This window comes from Coregonus clupeaformis, unplaced genomic scaffold (genome assembly GCF_020615455.1).
Source record: "Coregonus clupeaformis isolate EN_2021a unplaced genomic scaffold, ASM2061545v1 scaf0005, whole genome shotgun sequence".
Taxonomy (NCBI): Eukaryota; Metazoa; Chordata; class Actinopteri; order Salmoniformes; family Salmonidae; genus Coregonus; species Coregonus clupeaformis.
In genome coordinates this window covers 1,245,173-1,265,483 of record NW_025533460.1, presented here as the reverse complement: position 1 = coordinate 1,265,483, position 20,311 = coordinate 1,245,173, and the positions used below count along the sequence as shown (strand labels likewise).

The following is a 20,311-nucleotide window of genomic DNA, read 5'->3' as shown; positions in this document are numbered from 1 at the left end:
TTGCATTATAATTTATTATTATTATTTGTAGATCAGTCAGTCGGTCACAATTTACCCAGAATGCATCACCGATTTGATGTTATTGACCAGGTGGATCCCCAGAACCAGGAATTTGGGTAACTTGTGACTGACAATGATCATACACAAAAATGTATGCACGCATGACTGTAAGTCGCTTTGGATAAAAGCGTCTGCTAAATGGCATATTATTATTATCTGACTGTTCCTTCTCTTTACATTCCTTACCCAGAACCAGGATAGAGGAACGCTGGCTAAAGTGTCATTATCTCTCATACTACACTTCACCAAGTAACATTCCGGGTGTGTAAATGTAATTGGCGAATAAAAGTGATTCTGACAGTTTTCATGCCCACCTGAGCACTTCTCCATCCCTCAGCATCCTCTTGAACCGCTCGCGGTACCGCACCTCGCGAATCTCCCGGATCCTCCGCCTCCAGTTCAGAAAGCGGTAATGGAGGTTGATGTCGTCCATCGCTTACCTGAGAACAGAGACATGAACAATGAGGTGCTTATCCCCTACTCTCATATAATTTTTAACATACGGCTTCATATGAATAACAGGCTCCACACACAGATTATGGACTCAGACGTGGTCGGTGTTGCACCGGCATTGTTTGGTTCAGTTGGATCAAACTGAAAAAGAAGTGACTGGCAAAGGTAGCAAGCTTGGGTGAGGGTGTCTAATAATAACACATTTAATTTACGGTTTAATACACTAGCTAGCTATATACTTACCTAGCTAGCAATTCATGACAAATAGCTAAGTTAACTAGCTACAGCTGCCAACTGCATCGCTAACGTTACAACAGCAGGGGTGTACTCATTCGCCGATTCTGTTGCAAAACGTTTCTTAAACGGAACGAAACGGGGAGGGACTTACCGGAACGTTTTGCAACTGTTTGGACTAATTATTACGCCCCAGGGAAATAGCTAGCTAGCTGGCTGGCTAGGTTGCTAGCTATCCACATCAAGCACTTAGTGACTTCACACACAGGAAGAGCATAGCTCCGTCCGTACGCAGCACATAGTCTCACACGTCCGGGAATTTTTTGTTTATTTATAAAACACACACAAGTTGCCCACCTTGTCTTTAGACTACTATATTCGTTGTTGTTTACAAATTTCAAGTACGTCGAGCTCCATCAAAACAAATTCCGCAGAGTGCAAATGGCGCCTTCTAATGACATCATGATACATTTACGTTCTAGAAAATGTACGTTTCCGGCGGAAACTTCGAGCTCTTGCATCATCAATCTAAATAAACGACTCTTTATTGTAGCTGTTGAATTAATAGTATGGTATTATGGGTAGACTATATTATAGGGGCAAACATATTTCCATGGTAGTACGTTCTGAAAGTAGTAGTTTACTTTTCAAAGAGCATGATCATCAAAATTGACAAGGCACTTGACAGTGAACATTTGTATTAGCCTATACTACTTGTGGTGGTAAACATCAATGAAACGTGTGCGTGTGTGGATTGGAGGATGAGTGAGAGAGAGAATTTGAGGTGACAGTAAAATAATAAAGGACAGTAATTATGTGGCGGAGGCGTGTGTAAGGGGGAATTCTGAGTTGTGTGGGGGTTACAATAGTTAGGTGTGGAAAGGGAGGGCTTCCATAGGTAAAATCATCCATAGATTCTGGCACATTGCTTGGAACATTTTCGATTGTGAAACGTGTGAACCAAACAGCGTTAGGACCGTGGACTGTCAGCAAATTGTCCTGCCTTTACATATTCGTTGCCAGATTGGCTTTAGCATCAAACAGCGTTCTTTTTAAAAACAGTTTTTCTAAAATAAGTCATGATTTAAAGAGGTGGTCATCCCACTCAAATTAATCCTTCACTAGTCCATTATCATGACACACACACAGAGGAATGCGTTTCCTGTGATGGAAGAATTATTCATGTTGGCGACTCCATGCCAGCGTAGGCTTTCTGGTACTTTTAATGATATCACCAATTTTATACAAAAAAAATGACATTATAGGTCATTAACTAATTACAGCCCTCCATTAGGATTGCACATTCAGCAAATCACCAGCAGAGGGAGGTCCCTTTGAATCCATTTCCATCCACTGTGTTGGTGGTGCTCATAATAATATTAATAATAATAATACAATAATAATATGCCATTTAGCAGACGCTTTTATCCAAAGCGACTTACAGTCATGTGCGCATACATTTTTACGTATGGGTGGTCCCGGGGATCGAACCCACTACCCTGGCGTTACAAGCGCCATGCTCTACCAATTGAGCTACAGAGGAATTAGCAGAGAACCCACTCTGGAAGTTTGATGTACTTGTTGAGTATATTGTTCCAACAATATATCTTAAAATGAACACGATTGCTGTTGGAAACTGTCCAAATTCATTATCAGGCTTCTTCATCCTATAATAGCCATCAAAACACAGATTACATGTACAAGGGTTTTTCTCAGTTTCTATAGGCCTACACGGAAGAGGACACTCAATCCCACAAATATGTTTTCGATAAACTAATGTTCTCATGTCCCGATTTGTCATTTGAATAAATTGCTCAGTAATGCTTACTCGTAAAACACATACATCAAATGTATTACTGGTGGGAAAACAATCATGCTGAATATGAAACAGCAATAATGATACATTCATGATGGGGTTAGGTAGGGCTAACCCTATTTCACCAGCTGGCCCTGGTAAAAGAAAGGCATGTCAGAGACAAGGGGAAGTGGGAGTGTGCTCAGCAATCTGAAAACGAGAGCGGAGACTAATATTTCTCTCTCCCGCTTTCCTTCCCCCTCCCTCTCTCTCCACCTTTTGGCTCTTTAAAAGCAGCTGTCTCTGGTGTCTGTCTGCTTCATTATCGCTCTGTCATAGCTGGAGATTCCTATCCACACTGCCTCGCATCTCCCAACGCACAACTGGAACTGAGCTGAATAAGAATAAACCTCAGACAACAGCCTACCTGGCATTGAAACAAATAGGAACCTCCTGGACTATTACTTACTCATTGTTGGTGGACAACGTGTATCTTGCAGGAAACATGCTTCTGTACCCTGACCTTCTGGCCCTGCTCTTCCTCCAGCTTGCCCTCTCCAGCTCGTGGACGCTAGCCTACCAGCTGCCTACTCTCAGAGGAGGGAATCCCTCCAGTAAGGGCTCACAGGTGGCCAGGGCCCCCACACAGAGGCAGCAGTCTGGGGAGCTCAGCACCACTGTCCTGGCCCTGGGGGAGCCCTGTGGGGTCTACACTCTGAGCTGTGACCGTGGACTCCGCTGCACCCCACCACTGGGGTACCCCAAACCCCTCCAGGCCCTGCTGCAGGGCAGGGGAGTCTGCAGCAACACCAGCGGGCCCAGCCCTTCTGAGAGGCCCCAACCCACAGGTAAGCACCTACTACAGCACAGAGTAGGGGTGGAGGAGGGGGTATTGTAAACTAAATTCAATGGTAAATTTAGCCTCTGCAGACAGTTCACATGACCTAGTTATAGCCTGTATAACTAAGGCCCAGTTTTTCCTGCTCAGGACATGGCACTGTATATTTTAGACAAATAAAGATGTAGATGTTGTGCTGATGACTTCGTTGTGACAAGAAAGGTCCCGATTGTGAGATTGTATTGGACTGTGGAAGTAGAACATTAGTGAATCAGAAGTAAGCTTCAGAGAAATACAGCTAGGATGTAATGGAGCACACAATTGACAGTAGTTTACATTGTGGAGGCAGAACCAAGTCTTAGTATGCAGTGCTCCAAACTCAGCCACAAGTTTAAAATAGATCTGTTCAGACTCTACCAGGAATTAATTTGTTTTGGGTGTGGGAAATGTTATTCTCTTAAATAATCAAAATTACGTCATGTTAACCTCAAATCACCAGCAGCTAGTACTTTTACTTTACAACAGGGCTCTCCAACCCTGTTCCTGGAGAGCTACTCTCCTGTACGTTTTCAATCCAACCTCAGTTGTAACGAAGCTAATTCAGGATGGTAGCTCTCCAGGAACAGGGTTGGAGAGCCCTGCTCTACAACCTGTCGTGCCAATCTGTGAACATGATATACAACTCTACCTACTGGTTTGTCTCTGCCACTGCATTCATCAGATATCTCAGTAATCAATCAGTTACTGTGGTAATGTAATCCATCACTATGCTAAAGATGCTGTCATGTATTTCTCCAGCCACACACCCGACACCCAGTGAAGACCTGGAGAAGGTAAAATCCCTTGTATTTACTTACAGATGGATGTTAGGAGGATTGTGTTGAGCAATAGAATTGAATGACAATAGAACAAGTATATGAGGTAGTGTTTTTTTTAAATAATGAAAACTCTCTTTCTTTCTCTCTTCTCTCTAGGCTCCATGCCGTAGACTGCTGAACAATGTACTTAAAGGTCTGCAGCCCCTGGTCTTCAAGTCAGACTTTGCTGATATATATATGCCCAACTGTGACAAGCATGGTTTCTTCAGAAAGAAGCAGGTAGGTTTATAATCAGACTGTATTTGTAGCAGACGTGGTTAACCGAACTATGCTTGCTTGCATGATGAGTATAACATTGCCTAAACAGGAGCTCAGTGGGCTAACTCAAATCTTGAGTTGCAAGCTGTGCTCGATAGTCTATGACTATGCCTGGTCAGTAACATGTGTGTGCATGTGTGTGTGTGTAGTTGTTGTATCCTATACAACAATTCACATCTCAAATATGCTTTATCACTGTGTGTCCCCTCTGGCAGTGTCGGTCGTCTCGGGGCATGCATCGCGGCCACTGCTGGTGTGTGGACGAGAGTGGCATACCAACACCATCACACACAAGCCCAGAGGGCACCCTGATCTGTGACAACGCATGAAAGGGCACTGTCCAGCCCACCACATCCTGCAGTCTGGAATATGGGCCATAGGGTGAGGATCAAGAGGAAGAGAAGAAGTGCAAGATGAGGATAAAAGAGAGGCATAGAGGAGGAGAAAAAGAGAGGGATGGAGGAGGAAGCACTTTCCAAAGTGCTGGACAGTAAATGGCTGATACAAGCCAAGGTTTACGTCCCAAATGGCACCCTATTCCCTAAGTAGTGCACTATGTAAGGGATAAGGTGCCATTTGGGACATATACAAATTCACCCGACTACACTACTACCTACTAGGGTTGGGCTCAATTCGATTTTGAAGGCAGTCAATTCAGGAAGTGATTTGAATTTAAAATTCAGACATTTACTTTTTTTCTTTAATATATAGCTTCTACTTTTCAGTTTGAGAAGTCATTGAAAATAAATGCACTTTTTTCGATTATTCAATTGTAATTTTAGTTTACTTCCTGAATTGACTGCCTTAAATTCGAATTGAGCCCAGCCATGCTACCTACAAGCACAATCCTTCCAATTGCATTTCTGATGTTCATTCTCTTTCTCCATCCCTGTTAGTTTGGTCTCACAGCGCCCTCTAGTGATGCATTATGGCATTACAGACAAGAAACGGATGATTTACCAAGTAGGTTCCTGAGCGGAGACTAGATTGGTATGGAATTGCTATGCACTTTGTTTTAATTTCTAAATCTGTACTCTGTGCTATAACGCAGAGTTGTGAGTTCATTTTAGTAGTAAACTACATAGCCAATCCCATTTACCCGCTGTGTCCCATGACAGTCTAGGCCTAGTGATCAGGCTTGTCTCTGATGATGTCTCTCTTATAATATGCTCTTAAATCTGACATTATTCTGATGTTTAAACTCCAGGATCAAGCACTACTGGAGCACCTCCAACCTTTTTACTGACATTGCAGCTGAGCAGACTCCTTTTAATACTATAAGATAGTATTTTGTATACATATATAAATTAAAAGCTGATGTATTATTTAATTTACAGTATGTATTTTTGATAATGATTTTACATTTTATTTAAGCGTTTTGTTTTCTATTGGGCATGACAAAACATTTTATTTTGTACTGTACCTGCTGAACATAATGTTTTATTGATGTAATTATTTATGTTGACCATTTTTAATACATAAATAAATGTGACATTTTATCGTTGAATGTCTCTGAGTGGAAGCACACTAAAAGCAAACTGATGTTGATGGGTAAGTTTACTAGTCCCAGATGTCTGCTGAAGATTACCTGCTTTATAATATACGTTTTAGAGGTTCCATTTGAGCCTCATAACAGCATGCGTTCTACAGTTCAACAAAAACCTGTTTGTGACTGAAAATAGCTTTGCTATGGTTGTAATGGCTGGGCTGTGTGCCCTTAATCCAGAAATCTTTCTCATATGACCAGGAACAATTCAAGGCTGGCTCTCAGAGTTACCATGACAATTTCTAAAGCCACAGAGGCTTGGAGTTGGTATGCTCTTCAAAGTTTTAAAGGAAAAAATCAAATAAAACATCCAAAAACACAATCTGAGACTTATAATAAAGACACAGAATACACAGATTCTCCAAACAACAGACAGGAATGATAAATCAATTAGTCGGCATGTGCAACTTTATATACAGATGGACACGGTACACACACACACACACACACACAAACAAACAAAGACTGTTTTTTTTTCTCCATTTCCACAAACTGAATTAGGAAGGACGACCTGTACAGTGCATTCGGAAAGTTCTCATGTACAGTGCATTCGGAAAGTATTCAGACCCCTTGACTTTTTCCAGATTTTGTTATGTTACAGTCTTATTCTAAAATTGACTAAATAGTTTTTTCCCCCTCATCACTCTACACACAATAACCCATTATGACAAAGCAAAAACAGGTTTGTAGACATTTTTGCAAAACAGGATACACCTGAGCTCAATTTCGAGTCTCATAGCAAAGGGTCTGAATACTTATGTAAATGTCATATAAAAAATTAAATATCAAAAATTCGACAAACCTGTTTTCGCTTTGTCATTATGGGATATTGTGTGTAAACTGATGAGTAAACAAATGATTTAATCAATTTTAGAATAAGGCTGTAATGTAACAAAATGTGGAAAAAGTGAAGGGGTCTAAATACTTTCCGAATGCACTGTAACCCTACTCGATTTGTCCAGAATAAGGTTGAAGTTGCAATTAAATGTTACAAAACACATTTGAATTTTAGGGAAGTGGGAACCTGTACAGTCTCATTGGCATAATCTAAACCATATTCTAGCCTTTTATGATCATGCAAATATATCCTAGGTAGGCAACAATATGGAACAATTGTTCAGGACAGGTAATGTAAAAATCTAAGGGAATTGAATGAGAAGTTGCTTGTTTTGCTGCATTTGTTGAGGGCGGAGCGCATAATTCCTCGCACACCTCTCGTACTAGGCTGGACACGCGACACTGGGCAGGTGATGCCAGATGTTGGCGAGTTTCTTTGATGTAATCTAAGGTTGTCTTTCGGCAACTAATGGATCAACCTTAGTCAAACACTTAAATAAGAAGGCAAAAGGAGAGCGGCAAACCGGTGCACCAAGGTGAATTCATGTAAACAAAATAGTGTTGTAACCCGTTCAGATTATTGTTTACTTAAACGGCGCAATATTGTTTACATAAACGGCGCAATGGTTTCTCCGGGTGCCACCTCGAGCCCTTTGAGTATCCTGGTTCCCAAAACGAAGACAAAGAAGAAACATTTTGTACAGCAGAAAGTGGAGGTGTTCCAAGCCAGTGACCCTGTTCTGTGTCCTTATGTGGGGAGTCAATCACTCGGTATGTCGATGAAATTCATGTTTTTGTTGATATTATTATTGTGTGTGTGTGTGTGTGTGTGTGTGCGTGTGTGTGTGTGTTCTAACAGTGTCCACTGTCTGCAGATTAATGACCTGGTCCAGGTGCCTGACCCTGTCATGCATCTTCCTGATGACTTCAAAGCCAATACCAAAATCAAAGTCAGCAACCATCTCTTCAACAAGTACTGTAGCCTATAGCCTACTCACTGCATTCAATGTTTGTCAAAGAGTAACAACATAAATAATATATATATTGATCCATACTCAAGTGGAGAGTTAGTTAATCATCAGGTAATCTGATTATAAATTCCCTTCTTGACTTGTTCTGTTCTATTCAAACCTGATGTGTCTCTCCACAAACCAATTTGCTAGTAATTGAATATTAGAAGATAGGTTTGTCTATGTAGGCCTATCTGAATTTCAAAGGTGAGAACTACCTATGAAGCGGCATATTGTGCAAAGATTGGGAGTGTTTGTGGAAAACACTGACCCAAAGCGTTGTTGAGCGCTTTGACCCAAAGCATTGTTGAGAGCTTTGCAGCCTTGCAGGTTGTATAAGGAGGAGAATTTACAGTAAAGTGCTCCTAGTATGCTAAAAGGGAAAGACATCTCCTGTGTGTGGACCAGAGGAGGAGTGGGAGATGGATTGTTTAATCTCTGGGTGCAGCTCAGCTCACACGAACGCCATGACGCTCAACGGCTAAGTAGCCAACGCAATTAGACTCACGATGACATGTCCACTGTAAGGAATGTGAAAGGCATCGGACACAGAGAGGGTCTGTGTGTGTCTGTGTGTGTCTGTGTGTGTCTGTGTGTGTGTGTTTGTGTGTGTGTGCGTGTGTGTGTGTGTCGTATTAGTATTTGTCCAAGGCCAGAGATTGGCTGCTCTGACGTCTCTGTGTTGTTAGGGATTGGACAGTGGGGTCCTGCATGTTTCCGAGGCAGAGACCATAAACTATATAAACCTAAATGAGATTTAGTGGATTTTTTTCACAACATTGAAAAAGTCCTTTGAAATATTTTTTATAATAGGTGTCATAATATCATAATATCAATCAGATGTCCTCTGAAATGCCTTCCATTATTATTCATCCAATTAATATTGCAATGCTATTGTATGCTATTTTTACATTAGCCCCTGGACTGCAATACCTACTCATCCAAAATGGTCGTTGCACAATGAGCTTGTCCTCAGATTATTCTTCAGTACATTATTCCCAATATTAATCAGTTATTGAACTAAATTGCACAAGTTGTGCAGAAATGCTCATTCTGATATATGTATTTGTCTGTTATCGTCTCTGGTTCTCTCCCTAAGCAGTACCACACAGCTGAGTGTGCTTGTGTGAGTGGTTAGCAGCGTGGTGTCCCATTTCTGAACAATGAAGTGTGAAATTCCTGCCTCAAGTTGGGAGAGACAGAGAGGGAGATACAGGGAGAAACAAAAGATAGAAAAGAGGCCAAATGATATCCATGTCTTCATGGGTTAATAGCAGTACACTCCTAGAAAAAAAGGTGCTATCTAGAACCTAAAAGGGTTTTTCGGCTGTCTCCATAGGAGAACCCTTTGAAGATCCCTTTTTGGTTCCAGGTAGAACTCCTTTGGGTTCCATGTAGAACCCTTTCCACAGAGGGTTCTACATGGAACCCAAAAGGATTCTACCTGGAACCAAATAGGGTTATCCTATGGGGAGCGGCGAAGAACACTTTTGGAACCCTTTTTTCTAAGAGTGTAGTGTGTCAGGTCATTAAGTTGAAGTCTTGTTCTGGAGTTTCTCATGATTGTCTACAATATATATAATTATTGTCCTAATGTTTGTGAATGTTGAATTCATATAGGCCTAACCTTATAAAAACCATAGAATTAGAATGAGCAGAATGGGCATTCCCATTCATTCTATTTGTATGATTTATATGATAATAACCATATAACCATATAACCTTCAGATCATCAGTAATCCTAAACAACATTTAGTAACGCTTATAATGCTGTAATAAACAGTAACAATAGTTACACTTTGTATGATCCCTATTATTTGTTCCTCTACAGAGAGACTCTTCCAGGACATTTCAAGTTCAAAGAGTATTGTCCACAGGTGTTCCGCAATCTCCGAGAGCATTTTGGAATCGAGGATCTGGATTATCAGGTATGCATACCAACACACTCCAACATGGTGAGTCTTTATAAGCTCTGTGGCTTTGATAGCCTATGTCAGGGGTAGGCAACTAGATTCAGCCACGGGACGATTTTTGTTGAAACGGATGGTCGGGGTGCCGGAACATAATTATAATAATTTGTACATTTCAAATCAACCACAACTAAGCCCAAAAATAACAATAATTTCATACCTTGATTACATTGAGACACAATCACATATGTCTCTTTTTGTATTCGTGGGAATACTTGGGAATATATTTCCTAAATTAAAGGGATAGTTTATCCAAATTACAAAATGACACATTGGTTTCCTTACCCTTTAAACAGATTATGGACAAGGTATGACAGCAATCCATGCTTTGGTTTAGTTTCCCTGGCGCTGTTTCCACATGCCAATGTTTTTGCATTTGTGGCACAGGGTTAAGAAACCAAGCAGTAGCTGTGCATGGGTAAAATCTCTGAGGAAGCCAAGACAGTAAAAAAGCCATATTACAACCTATGTTGTGATAATTGTGTTGTTAGCTCTATAACCCATTCGTTCATATGCCACCGTGATAAACAATAACGCAGTGACAACAAAAAAACAACAGTCACACAGTGGCGGAATAGATTCAACTACACATAAGTTTGTTTCATCATAAAACCGGAGATCAACATCTGTCCGGTGAAGTCCACAAAGCAAATATTGCATGTAACAAACAGGTATATGACCTGCAGCATGGTCAAGCAACAAGCAGTTTACTAAACAACTACTGATTTAGAACCACAGAGTTACCACAAGTCAGCACAAAGACAACAGGAGCACTGCCTCCGCTATTACAGCACCATTTCAATGTAAACATTTACAGTGGGGGAAAAAGTATTTAGTCAGCCACCAATTGTGCAAGTTCTCCCACTTAAAAAGATGAGAGAGGCCTGTAATTTTCATCATAGGTACACATCAACTATGACAGACAAAATGAGGAAAAAAAATCCAGAAAATCACATTGTAGTATTTTTAATGAATTTATTTGCAAATTATGGTGGAAAAGAAGTATTTGGTCAATAACAAAAGTTTCTCAATACTTTGTTATATACCCTTTGTTGGCAATGACACAGGTCAAACGTTTTCTGTAAGTCTTCACAAGGTTTTCACACACTGTTGCTGGTATTTTGGCCCATTCCTCCATGCAGACCTTTACCCTCTTCCTAGGATGGAGGACTGTATTGATCAAGTTGGGTTAGCAAATTTGATCTCTTAAAGGGATATTGGCAAGTACCCCTTACCAAAAGAGCTTGTGAGATTGCTGCCTTTATAACTCCATCTGGTTTGTTCTCTTATACAGTGATGCCTTTCGGCTTGCGGAATGCTCCAGCCACCTTCCAGAGGCTGATGAATCGGGTGGTCTCAGGTCTGGAAGGGTGTGCCGTGTATTTGGATGACGTGGTCGTATACTCAGACTCTTGGGAGGAGCATGTCTGTAGAGTACAAGCCCTGTTCGAAAGACTGGTGTGGGCCAGGTTGACTATCAATTTGGCAAAGTGTGAGTTTGCTAAAGCTACAGTCACATACCTAGGCAAGGTTGTGGGTCAGGGTGTTGTCTGTCCCGTGGAAGCCAAGGTTCAGGCTGTGAAGCAGTTCCCACAGCACTCCACAAAGAAAGAACTGATGCGCTTCCTGGGAATGGCGGGGTACTACCGTGCTTTCTGTAAACTTTTCGGTAGTAGTGTCCCCCCTGACCAATCTGTTGAAGGCCAAGGCTGAATTTATCTGGTCCACCCAGTGTCAAGAGGCATTTGATGCAGTTAAGGCTCTTTTGTGTTTGGCACCTGTGTTGGCAGCACCAAATTTTGGGAAACCTTTCAAATTGCAGGTAGATGCCAGTCAAATTGGTGCTGGGGCTTCTCCAGGAAAATTATGTCCAGTCAGTTTCTTTTCCCGGAAATGTATCAGCAAAACTATTCTGTAATTGAAAAGGAGGCTTTAGGTCTCATTTGGGTTTTACAGCACTTCGAGGTCTATGTTGGTTCTGGTTTAACCCCTGTAACTGTGTTTACTGACCACAACCCACTTATTTTTCTGAAGTCCCTGCAAAATCCAAACCAGCGCCTGATACGTTGGGCTTTGTTCTTGCAACGATTCAACCTCGATATTAGACATATTGGTGGTAAGGATAATATCATTGCTGATGCTCTGTCCCGTGCTCCTTTAGCCTAGTTTGTATTTTCTCTCTGCTGACCCCTGCGGGCTGTCTGTGCCTCCTTTCTCTTCAATTGCTCCCCAGGTACCAGGGCTGCTGAGTTTGAGGACGGACAGTCAGCTAGGGGACACGGGGCTACTGTTAGAAGCCGGGACTGGTATCTGTTTTTTTTGGTTTTTGGATTGTTTTAAATATGTTGGGTCATAATTTGGGTTGAGGGTGGGACCCTCATTTTAAGGAGGGGGGTGTCACGGCCCCTCTGCAGTGCAGGGGCGGTTCCTCCTGCAGGCAGAGGAGGGTCGTTAGTGATTGGAGTTGGTGTGATTGGAGCCACCTGGGCTCAGGGTATTTAAAACTGCTTCACTAACCACTCATTTTTGCCACAGGCTATGAGCCGGCCTGTGACAGGAGAAAACTGAGGATGGCTCAACAACATTGTAGTTACACAATACTAACCTACATGACAAAGTAAAAAGAAGGAAGCCTGTACAGAATACAAATATTCCAAAACATGCATCCTGTTTGCAATAAGCAACTAAAGTAAAACTGCAAAAAATGTGGCAAAGAAATTAACTTTATGTCCTGAATACAAAGTGTTATGTTTGGGGCAAGTATTTTTGGATAAAAATAAACTGAATAGAGCTAAGCACAGGCAAACTCCAAGAGGAAAACCTGGTCCAGTCTTCTTTCTAGCAGACATTGAGTGACAAATTCACCTTTCAGCAGGACAATAACCTAAAACACAAGGCCAAATATACACTGGAGTTGCTTACCAAGACAACATTGAATGTTCCTGAGTGGCCTAGTTACAGTTTTGACTTAAATCGGCTTGAACATCTATGGCAAGACATGAAAATGGCTGTCTAGCAATGATCAACAACCAACTTGACAGAGCTTGAAGAATTTTAAAAAGGAAAATGTGCAAATATTGTACAATCCAGGTGTGCAAAGCTCTTAGAGACTTACCCAGACAGATTCACAGCTGTAATCGCTGCCAAAGAAAAGGTGGTCCCGTGTAGCTCAGTTGGTAAAGCATGGCGTTTGCAACGGCAGGGTTGTGGGTTTGATTCCCACAGGGGGCCAGTATGAAAATGTATGCACTAACTGTAAGTCACTCTGGATAAGAGCGTCTGCTAAATGACTAAAATATAAATGTGATTCTAACATGTATTGACTTATGTAAATGAGACAATCAATTTGCAAAAATGTCTAAACACGTTTTAGCTTTGTCATTATGGGATATTGTGTGTAGCGCCCCCCCTTGGTTTGGCGCCCCCCCTTGGTTTGTGCTGTGGTGGAGACCTCTGTGGGCTATACTCGGCCTTGTCTCAGGATTGTAAGTTGGTGGTTGAGGATATCCCTCTAGTGGTGCGGGGGCTGTGCTTTGGCAGAGTGGGTGGGGTTATATCCTTCCTGTTTGGCCCTGTCCGGGGGTTTCTTCGGATGGGGCCACAGTGTCTCCGGACCGCTCCTGTCTCAGCCTCCAGTATTTATGCTGCAGTAGTTTATGTGTCGGGGGGCTGGGGTTAGTTGGTTATACCTGGAGTACTTCTCCTGTCTTATCCAGTGTCCTGTGTGAATTTAAGTATGCTCTCTCTAATTCTCTCGTTCTCTCTTCTCTCTGAGAACCTGAGCCCTAGGACCATACGTCAGGACTACCGGGCATGCTGACACCTTGCTGTCCCCAGTCCGCCTGGCCTTGCTGCTATTCCAGTTTCAACTGTTCTGCCTGCTGATTCGAAACCCCTACCTGTCCCAGACCTGCTGTTTTCAACTCTTAATGATCGGCTATGAAAAGCCAACTGAGAGACCTGAGCCCTAGGACCATACGTCGGGACTACCGGCCGTGGTGACTCCTTGCTGTCCCCAGTCCGCCTGGCCTTGCTGCTATTCCAGTTTCAACTGTTCTGCCTGCGGTTATGGAACCCCTACCTGTCCCAGACCTGCTGTTTTCAACTCTTAATGATCGGCTATGAAAAGCCAACTGAGATTTATTCCTGATTATTATTTGACCATGCTTGTCACTTATGAACATTTTTGAACATCTTGGTATGGTTCTGTTATAATCTCCACCCGGCACAGCCAGAAGAGGACTGGCCACCCCTCATAGCCTGGTTCCTCTCTAGGTTTCTTCCTAGGTTTTGGCCTTTCTAGGGAGTTTTTCCTAGCCACCGTGCTTCTACACCTGCATTACTAGCTGTTTGGGGTTTTAGGCTGGGTTTCTGTACAGCACTTCGAGATATTAGCTGATATACGAAGGGCTATATAAAATAAAATTGATTGATAGATGGGTGAGAAAAAAAATCTACTTAATCCATTTTTAATTCAGGCTGTAACACAACAAAATGTGGGATAAGTCAAAGGGTATGAATACTTTCTGGAGGCACTTTATCTTTAAATTGATTATCTTGTTCACTTGCTCTCTCTCCCCTCTCTTTCATCGTGTTTTCAGGTGAAAAGTTGCCCATGCGCAAAGATGTGAACTTCAGGAATAACATGCAGAAGGTTTATGTGAGAGAGGAGGAGAAGGAGAGGATCATGGACAAGCTCAACAGAGACGTGAAGGCGAGTGTCAGAGACAGGGCACAGCATCAGTAGCACAGCAGCACATTATACATACGTGCAGAGTGGCTGGGAGGGATGCCCCAGTGTGTGTAGGGAGGGAGAAAAGATGTATATAGACAAATGTGACTGATCTGTTATAAGTGGCTAACTGTGTTACGTTTGTCTTCTGTGGGGCTCTCGCTCGCTATCTATCTAGTTACTGGTGCGTCTGAGGATCATGGACTACAGCCTGCTGCTGGGGATCCACAATGTGGGCCGGACGGAGGAGGAGGAGATGGAGGAGGAGTCATATGATGATTGTGATGAAGTGGACAAGGAGAACGGCCTGACTCCTGCTCCTGCTGTGGGCTTCTATGGCACCTCTCCTGAAGGCATCGCTGGCTACATGAACTCCTTTAAACCGCTGGGGCCCGGGGAGTTTGACCCTTATATAGTGAGTCCCCATAGAGATCCTATAATTCACTTCTAGAATGAAAGTTTTCCTGACCATGATTATTGAGTTATTAGGCATATTGCTAGGATGACAATTTCCATTCTACTGTTCTCTCACCGTGTGAGTCCCAGCAAGTGAATTTTGTAGCTGAACAGAACCTTGATTAAAAGAGGGTGGGCTCTTTTTTTTATGTCTTAGATTTTTGTATGGTGGTTGATGATCTTACTGTTAGATAATATTCTTTATAAGACAGTACATTAGTGTAGACACAGTAAGTGATAATGACACAATGGACCAAATCCTAACCTGAGAGACCCATTACTTACTTTTGATACTGCATCAGGATCTCCAGTTAGGATTAGTCTCATACTGTATTAGGCCATGCACAGTACAGTAGCTATACCTCACAGTCAACAGGGGAGTGATTAACATCCATCCACTGTATGATAGCCTGTCACTCACTGCCTGTCTTGCTGCCCAGAGGGAGGTGTACTTCATGGGTCTGATTGACGTTCTGACCCACTATGACACCAAGAAGAAAGCATTTCATGCTGCCAAGACCATCAAACACGGGCTGAGTGACACGCTGATGTGTGTTTGCGTTTGTGTGTAATAGGGATGTGAGTAAAAATTCCAACGACGTAAAAAGGGCTTTATAAATACATTTGATTGATCTATTGTTTTCAAGATGTCTTCCCTATATGAACATGTTTTATTCTTATCGTTGTTGGTTTATCAATATCTGTATTTGTTTGTGTGATTCCTAGTCCGGAGCATAAATCTCCACCGTTCACCCTGAGCAGTATGCCAAGAGGTTCCATGAGTTCATTGCTGAGATCTTTGCATAGCTCACCAGAACACAGCTACAACTACAGCTACAGAACCATAGCCGGCTCAATACGAAAACACTCCTCATTTACTACCTTGTTGTTACAATTCCTTAACTGACAAGTACTGTCATATAGAGATAAAATATACCGTTTTTAAAAGAGCTATTTATTTAATTGTATCCATCAATAAGTTAAAAAAGACTATTTAGTACTAGCTTTGTCACCTGTGGAACACAGAGAAACAGTATCATCATCATCAGGTGCCTCGAGTTCTGGAATTTTGGAGACCTGTCAGAGTTCTATTCTCTGTCGACATCTGACAACAGGGTGTGTTTTAATGGTTTCTATGACAATGGGAAGAGAGAGCATTGTCTTTACGGCATGCTCTTCCAGCTGATTCTCCGACCAGATGGAGGCACAAAAGGACAGAGTGGCCATTTTATGGACACACACTGGACTAGTATTTTAGAAAGACTGATTGATTTTAGAAAGTCCTACTTCGCTTGGACTTCCTTGCTTAAATCAAAACACAGGGTGAAGAAATGCCTCCCCCAAAAATGTAATCACTGATTTATCTTAATATATTTTGCGCAAATGTATTCAATGTTTCTTAAATCTATGTTTGCGTTGAAATCTATTAAATTATCTGTGTTACATTTTCAGAAGTCGTGCGCTATCTCATAACTAGATATCCTAGTAGGCCTACAGTAAAGTAAGTTACAGTATTCCCAAAGTTCTCTAGAGGAAAATAGGGGTCCTGGACATCTCATAGGGATGTCATTAACATGTTAATGCCTTCCAGTAAACCACCAAATCCCACACAGCAGGCAGGTACAGTGCAATCTGATTAACTGAAAATAAGGATGGACAGACCCCAGGGAGTACATAATGTTCTGAGAACAATATGTTTCTTAGAGCTTGGTGAGAGCATGGTTGTCCTATGATTATTTTGCATTCAACCTTCCCACAATGTTCTGGGAATGGCGCAATATACCCAGCTACCACAAAACATTCTGAGAACCATATGTTTCTTAGGTGTACTTAAACATAACGTTTTCTACAGGTTTCCTCATGGTTCTATTTAAAGTAATGTTTTTAAATTGTTTAGAGAACGTTAAGAAAGAACATTCTTCTGTTGGAATTTCAGTACATCAGCATAATGTTTTCTACAGGTTTCCTCATGGTTCTATTTAAAGTAAATGTTCTCAGAAAGTTCAGAGAACGTTAAGAAACAATGTTGTTTTGTGGGAATTTCTATAAAAACCACAAGAAAACAAACGTTCAAAGAACGTTCTAAGAATGTTATTTAAAAACATATACATTCCGTTCTCCGTATCAACAAAACTCTCTATCCTCTATCTTGTTAAATGTGTTCAGGTGTGTTGGCCGAGCCCACTAATTGGCCCCATCGATATGGATGGGGGGCGTGCTCTCTCTGCTCTCTCCTGAAGTCCACGATCAGCTCATTCATTTTGTTGACTTTTAGGGAGAGGTTATTTTCCTGGCACCACTCCACTAGGGCTCTCACCTACTCCCTGTAGGCTGTCTCGTCGTTGTTGGTAATCAGGCTTACTGTTGTGTCGTCAGCAAACTTGCAGTCATGGGTGAACAGGGAGTACAGGAGGGGGCTGAGCACGCACCCTTGTGGGGCTCCCGTGTAGAGGATCAGCGTGGCGGAGGTGCTGTTACATACCTTCAACACCTGGGGTCTGCCCGTCAGAAAGTCCAGGACCCAGTTGCACAGGGTGGAGTTCACACCCAGGGCCCCCGAGCTTAGTGATGAGCTTGGAGGGCACTATGGTGTTGAAGGCTAAGCTAAACAAAAGATTAACAAAATAAGTAGGTATGGGGAACAATGGCAATTGCTGAGTGGACAAAGAGAGGTTCAAAGGGGTTGGAAAAGGTGAGGTGCTCTTTTCTAAGAAAGAGCCTGAAACAAATCTAAGATATTATCTGGGTCTGTGTGACCTGAGAGAGATATGGAATGGGAAGAAAATGAACTGTGCTCCTTTCTAAAAAAAAAGCACTGGTGTCTATCATTGTGAAAGCTTTATTGTAACTTTAATGCATTCTGTAAAACTGTGACACAATTTAGTGGATATCGATGTTTAGGTGGCAACAATATTTCAGGGGTTATAGAAGACAACAATAGACGACAGCAGTATTTGATCGGGGTATAGCCTAACATGTTATGTACAGTGCCTTCAGAAAGTATTCATACCCCTTGACTTATTCAAAATGTTGTTGTGTTACAGCCTGAATTCAAAATGGTTACAATATTTTTTTTCTCACCCATCTACACACAATACCCCATAATGACAATTGTTGCAAATTGATTGAAAATGAAATACAGAAATATCTCATTTACTTAAGTATTCACACCCCTGAGTCAATACATATTAGAATCACCTTTGGCAGCTATTACAGCTGTGAGTCTTTCTGGGTAAGTGTCTAAGAGCTTTGTACACGTGGATTGTACAATATTTGCACATTATTATTTTTAAGGGCCAAATAATAAATGTTAAAATATATAATCGTTTTTTATGGATGGTTTATTATGAGGTTTTAGGTTTTATTTATACGCACCAAAGAATTACAGATGAAAAAAATGGTAAAAACGGTGTGCAAGTGAGGTTGGAAGCCCAAAAGTGCTTTATGAAAACCACACCACAAATATAAGCACAAAAAAATTTACATTTATTCAATCAGTTCAACTAAGCATATTAATTATAATTGTACATGATATACTCAGTATACAAGAAAAACCATGTTTGATTGTGTGTGTGTGTGAGTATGAGAGTTAGGCTACATGGAGGGGATTATTGTTTAGTTTGGTTAATCAGACTGACCCCAAATCTTCACTTGAAGTTTATTGAGGCATGATGAGGTTTTGGCAATGTGAAGATAAGAATTCCAGAGTATGGTACCTCTGTATCTGATAGAGAATTGACTATGTGAGGTGCGGCAGTGGGGAGGGTGAAGGTTATCGCAGTGTCTTGTGTTATATAGGTGGATTTCAGAATTAACCTGGAAGAATCCATTGAAGGGTTTAGGTAAACTGTCTGGGAGGTATGAGTATTTGTAGATTAAAGTGCATAATTGGCGTACATTAATGTCGTAAATAGACAAAATATTTGAGTTTCTTAAACAAAGGTGCAGATGGAGCCAGGTAATTAGAGGTGGCTAGTCTTGCAAATTTATTTTGTATGATGAGTAATTTGTGTAGGTAGGAGGCATATATATGTACTGTCCCAGACAATATTACAGTAAATGAGATATGGGTAAATTAAGCTACTTTACAGTAGAGTTAGGAAGCTTTCCTGATGAACCAAACCACTCATCTTTCTGATGATACCAACAGATTTCATCACTTTGCTACAGACAAATTGAATATGATCTTTCCAGGATAACTTTTCATCAATTAGAACTCAGAGGAATCTAGTGGATGTGATTTGTTCCATTTCATTCCCACCAATTGAGATTCTGGCTCTTTTTTTCTATTTTTTACTATATTTCTTATTCTGTAGCAAAGTGATGAAATCTGTTGGTATCATCAGAAAGATAAATAAATATATATATTATATTTTAGACATTTATTTTTTTGAACAAATAAATAATTTCATATGAACACAAACAAAACAAACAATTAAATCTCGACCTCCATCCCTATATTGTCACAAAAATCACAATAAAAATCCAGCTCCACCGCTACCTCTTGATCCCACTGCACACACCTGCAGTGGAACCAGTGCTGGCAAAAGTCACAGCACACCCATGGCACCTCGGATCTACACTCCTGAGAGGAGCTTGCAGGCGGATCACGCTCCCCGCAGCGAGCACAGCAGGTGGTGTCTTCTTTTATAAAAAATTAAATAATAATACAAATTGATTAATATGGTTTTGCAAAATGTAGAAGTTCTTCAACAACAATAGTAATTGATACAACTGAGAGAGCGAGAAAAACAGATTATGAAGTACCTGAGAGTGGTGCCATGGGTGGTGTGACAGATGTGACCGGTGGAGCTTTTCTCTTCCTTTTCTGTGCTGCAGTTTGAGAAAAAGTAGTGTTAGACAGAGCATGTTGCATGAAAACCCTTTTCAACTTTTTTTACATCAATACCTCTGGAGGAAGCTGCAGAGGTTTTGGAGGAGGCGGAGATGACTTGAGGGCTGGTGCTATTTACTGTAGATATATAAAGATATATATATATATTTTTTTACATTGCTGTTTTATAAAACAGATAACAAACAGTCATTTTTTCGTAATTTAACATGTGTTTACCTGTGGAGGTGGTGGTATTCAAATTGCAGGGGGCAGGGACACCAGACGAGGCTGCTATGGTGGTGTGACCAGGGGAGACGGAGGAGGCAGTTGGTCCAGAGGAGGCCGTGTTGGTGGTGACAGACATGGGGGGTGGTGTGCATTGGGGTGGTGGTGGACAAAACCGCCGACGA

The 20,311-nt window shown here is 41.5% G+C and overlaps 2 protein-coding genes and 1 pseudogene across 6 annotated transcripts in view; 2 read left to right on the top strand and 1 right to left on the bottom strand.

The window, feature by feature from the left end:
- LOC121577846 (SPRY domain-containing protein 3) overlaps positions 1–1,204 on the bottom strand; it is a 78,651-nt gene extending 77,447 nt beyond the window's left edge. For 2 of the 5 annotated variants that reach the window (XM_041891781.1, XM_041891784.1), the window contains exons 1-2: positions 1,105–1,204; positions 375–500 (exon numbers count right to left, since the gene is read on the bottom strand). In XM_041891781.1, the coding sequence (XP_041747715.1) occupies positions 375–493 (119 nt within the window). In that variant the 5' untranslated portion in view covers positions 494–500; positions 1,105–1,204. Of the gene's footprint in view, positions 1–374; positions 501–756; positions 844–901 lie in introns of those variants that run through there. The other 3 variants (XM_041891782.1, XM_041891783.1, XM_041891785.1) reach the window with 3 other exon arrangements.
- A 1,843-nt stretch (positions 1,205–3,047) lies between these two features.
- LOC121578583 (insulin-like growth factor-binding protein 3) lies at positions 3,048–5,839 on the top strand. Its single transcript, XM_041892950.1, has 4 exons — positions 3,048–3,390; positions 4,179–4,213; positions 4,355–4,477; positions 4,732–5,839. The coding sequence occupies exons 1-4, from the start codon at positions 3,048–3,050 to the stop codon at positions 4,843–4,845; spliced, it is 615 nt and encodes a 204-aa protein (XP_041748884.1). The 3' UTR covers positions 4,846–5,839.
- A 1,683-nt stretch (positions 5,840–7,522) lies between these two features.
- Positions 7,523–15,874, top strand: LOC121578805 (annotated as a pseudogene).
- Positions 15,875–20,311: the final 4,437 nt, after the last annotated feature.

Bases quoted from the DNA above. Each gene is read 5' to 3' on its own strand.
- LOC121578583 (XM_041892950.1), top strand. From the start codon at position 3,048: ATGCTTCTGTACCCTGACCTTCTGGCCCTGCTCTTCCTCCAGCTTGCC. The intron at 4,214-4,354 runs GTAAAATCCCTT...TCTTCTCTCTAG, and splicing joins CCAGTGAAGACCTGGAGAAG to GCTCCATGCCGTAGACTGCT. The intron at 4,478-4,731 runs GTAGGTTTATAA...CCCCTCTGGCAG, and splicing joins GTTTCTTCAGAAAGAAGCAG to TGTCGGTCGTCTCGGGGCAT.